Source organism: Chiloscyllium punctatum, chromosome 36 (genome assembly GCF_047496795.1).
Source record: "Chiloscyllium punctatum isolate Juve2018m chromosome 36, sChiPun1.3, whole genome shotgun sequence".
In the NCBI taxonomy this organism is placed as follows: Eukaryota; Metazoa; Chordata; class Chondrichthyes; order Orectolobiformes; family Hemiscylliidae; genus Chiloscyllium; species Chiloscyllium punctatum.
The window spans coordinates 33,583,039-33,586,395 of NC_092774.1; the positions used below are offsets into that span (position 1 = coordinate 33,583,039).

A 3,357-nucleotide genomic window follows, 5' to 3' on the forward strand; every position below is an offset into this window, starting at 1 on the left:
CATAGGCGAACACGAAGAAGCACACCCATCCACAGTAATAGTCAAACATGAGCGTACTGATGAACAAAGACAAACATACACGCACAAACCCAAACATGAAATCACGCACAATAACACAGTCAAACCAAAATGTGGGAACACACCTGCACAAAAACTGCAGAAACATTCACACACTCTGATAACAAACACAAGAATACAATCAGAGTGCTGAAGGGAGAAACACCTACTCACACTTGCATGCATGCACACACACACAACCAGAAAAAAGACATCCTTATACATATAGGAACACACCCATATCTAGCTGAATGCACACACATCACACACACAAAACCATTCATGCTGTGATTTAAGAACACATATACTCACAGACACAGAATCACACCCTCAGCCTCACGCTCATAGAAGCGAACTTAGAGTAAGAGACAATACACACCAATCTGCAAATATTGACAGAAACGTCTTATACATACACACAAGCACATTCAAACACAGTTACTGAAACACAACCACAATTAGATACAGACAGAGCGACACTCAGAAACAAACAGAGATATAAACGTAGAGAGGCACAGAGAGATCCTGCTGGGGGCACAGAAAGATCTTGACACACGAACAGACAGCAAAACACAGTCTGAACAACACACTCACCTGATTAAACAAGAGCACAGCCAGGCAGATACACACCCGCACCCCCACAATGGCACTCAGAGAGACACACACGGAGTCACAGAACAATCATGGCATGCTGACAGTGAAACACACATACACGCACGCGCACGCACACACTCAGTCAAAGGAATGTAACTCCACAAACAGCATATGCACAGACACAAACACAACAGATGCACATATGTAAAACACAAACATTTATGAAGTCACAGAGGCACAGTAATATAGACCCACATAAAAAAACACTCACTTCACAGAAACACTCGCATACAGAATGAATAACATTCCCAAAGACATAAACGCATGAATATATTTTCACAGAAATACACACAAAGGGAAACCCACACTCAGATGCATAAACACACTCATAATGTGTCACAGTCAGGGACATATCCAACGACAAAAATCAAGGGACACACACACAGAGTGACATCCCCACAAAGGCAATGAACCCCCCGCAACACACACAGACACACACAAACACCGTCACGCACTGAAAGGTAAACGCATGAACACACTTCCCGCCCAGCCACGGAGATAGGAAAGGGAGATGACCAGCCGACTTACTTACAGTAATGTGTCAAGGTATTGCTGGCTGTATCTGTGCACTTTGAACTTTGCAAAATCACTGCCTGTGGAAAGATCAGTGAACGGAGTGATCGGGAAGTGAGGTCAGTCAATGCACGTGAGCATGTGCTGAACTGAGACAACAAGTGTCTGGCATGGTCAATGTGAGAAAAAGACACAGAGAGCGAGAAGGAGAGACAGAGAGACAGAGAAAGAGATCGACAGAAAGACAAAGAAGGATAGATCGAGGGTGATGGAGAGACAGACAAACAGATAAAAAGGTGGAGAGAGAGAGAGAGAACGATACAGACAGGGAGCGCCACACAGAGCGGACAGAGAGAGAGAGACAGAGAGACTGAGCAGGATTCTGAGAGATAGGAACAGTGGAGAGAGGAAGAGAGGAACAAACACAGACAGAAAGAGGCAGAGAGAGAGAGAGAGAGAGAGAGAGAGAGAGAGAAAGCAAAGACCCCTTGAAGAGAGTAGACAGGAGGTGGACTGAATAAACTCTCTTTCAATACAAATGCTCATCTCCAATCGCCAATTCAGATGAGAGGATCACCAACACCCGGAGCCTTTCCTTTGTTGTAATAAAGTGTTTATTGGGAGCTGAATAGGGAGAGTCTGACAATCATCGTGGTGCAGGAGGGTCCGTTTCTGTCCCTCTCCCTCTTCCCCTGCAGGGGGAATGCAGAGACCACATTCTTCCGGTCTATAACACTCATCCAAAGGACAGTCCATGAAGATACAGTGTTCGAGCTGAACCGATCACTCACAGCCAGTCCATCATATCAAATCTCTCTACCAGCCTCTTTCTATCCTCTTTCCACCCTAAGTGAAGAATTTACGTGACCAGTTGCTGCACCGCATTCCTGAACTTATCACGAAACCTGGGCACAGTCACTGCATAAAATAATGTGTTTGTGCTGCAGCTTAAATCCAGAAGTATTTCTCCGGTCCATATAAAGTAAACGTTCTTCCAAGGACCTCTTGCTTTAATGGTGAAGTATAAGACGGTTGCAATGTACACTCCCCAAAGAAGTATGAAGCTGATGGATATGGTGAAGAGGCAAATCACCGACTTCTTCCGGCTCTCCATCTCTGTGTCTTTGCGACTCTCTCCTTTGCTCTGACCCATCAGGCTCTTGCGGACTCGACTGGCCACTAAAATGTACCTGACCGTCAGAGTGTTCATCAACAGAATCAACATGAATGGGATGAAAGGCGTTAAACTGATATCAAACCACTGAAACCCTCGCCACCTTAGATCAGTAAAGTAACTTGACTTTATGAAGCAGTACTTTGGAACATTGTTAAATATCCTCCCAGGTCTATACCGAAAATAGAAGGGAACATTCTTTGAACAGAGTAGAATGCTTGTTGCAGCCAGAACCACAGCCAAGGTTTTGTCTGTCCAATATTTTCTGTTCATTTTCAAGCAGCAAATGGTTACAAAACGATCAAAGGTGAAAAGGACAGTGAACCAGACGGAACAGTCTGTGGATGCACGAAGCAGGACATAGACAGCACTGCACACAGGGGTGATGTCCAGGAAGCACCCTGGGTAGTAAAGTACTTTCAATCGCCACAGTATGATCTCAGTGAAAATGAACAGTAGATCTGAGGCTGCCATAGCCAGCAGGCAGCGGGTTGTGCAGTTAGAGAGGCCACACTTTCCCCGATAGAGAACAAACATCAGCAGGAAATTAACTGAAAGAGGCAGAATATAAAATATAAATCGGAAGTCACTGATCAAGCATTCTCCACTTCTGCCCAGACAGCTATGGAAGATCTCCATATCTAACTGGGACAGAGAATTGACAGATGGCAAAAGTGCATAAATTTTAAGGTGAACAGCAAAAGGTTTGGAGGGGATTTGAGGAAAGGTCTTTCACTCAGAGAGTGGTGTGTGTTCTGATAATTCAGTGCTTGGGAGGGTTGTTGATGTAGGAAACCTCACAACCTTTAACAACTACCTGGGACAAGACCAGATTTCATCGAGCCTTGATAGCACAAGCTTGACGACTGGTGCACCTCTTCAGTACAGGCGGGTTCCACAATTCTAAGAAGTACTTCTGGGAAGTAGTTTGGGAAGTGAAACATTTTCACATAATCAAT

The 3,357-nt window shown here is 44.7% G+C and overlaps 1 protein-coding gene across 1 annotated transcript; it reads right to left on the minus strand.

The window, feature by feature from the left end:
• Positions 1-2,083: 2,083 nt before the first annotated feature.
• Positions 2,084-3,037, minus strand: LOC140460060 (probable G-protein coupled receptor 139). Its single transcript, XM_072554466.1, has one exon. The coding sequence runs from the start codon at positions 3,035-3,037 to the stop codon at positions 2,084-2,086; it is 954 nt and encodes a 317-aa protein (XP_072410567.1).
• Between the last annotated feature and the right edge of the window lie 320 nt (positions 3,038-3,357).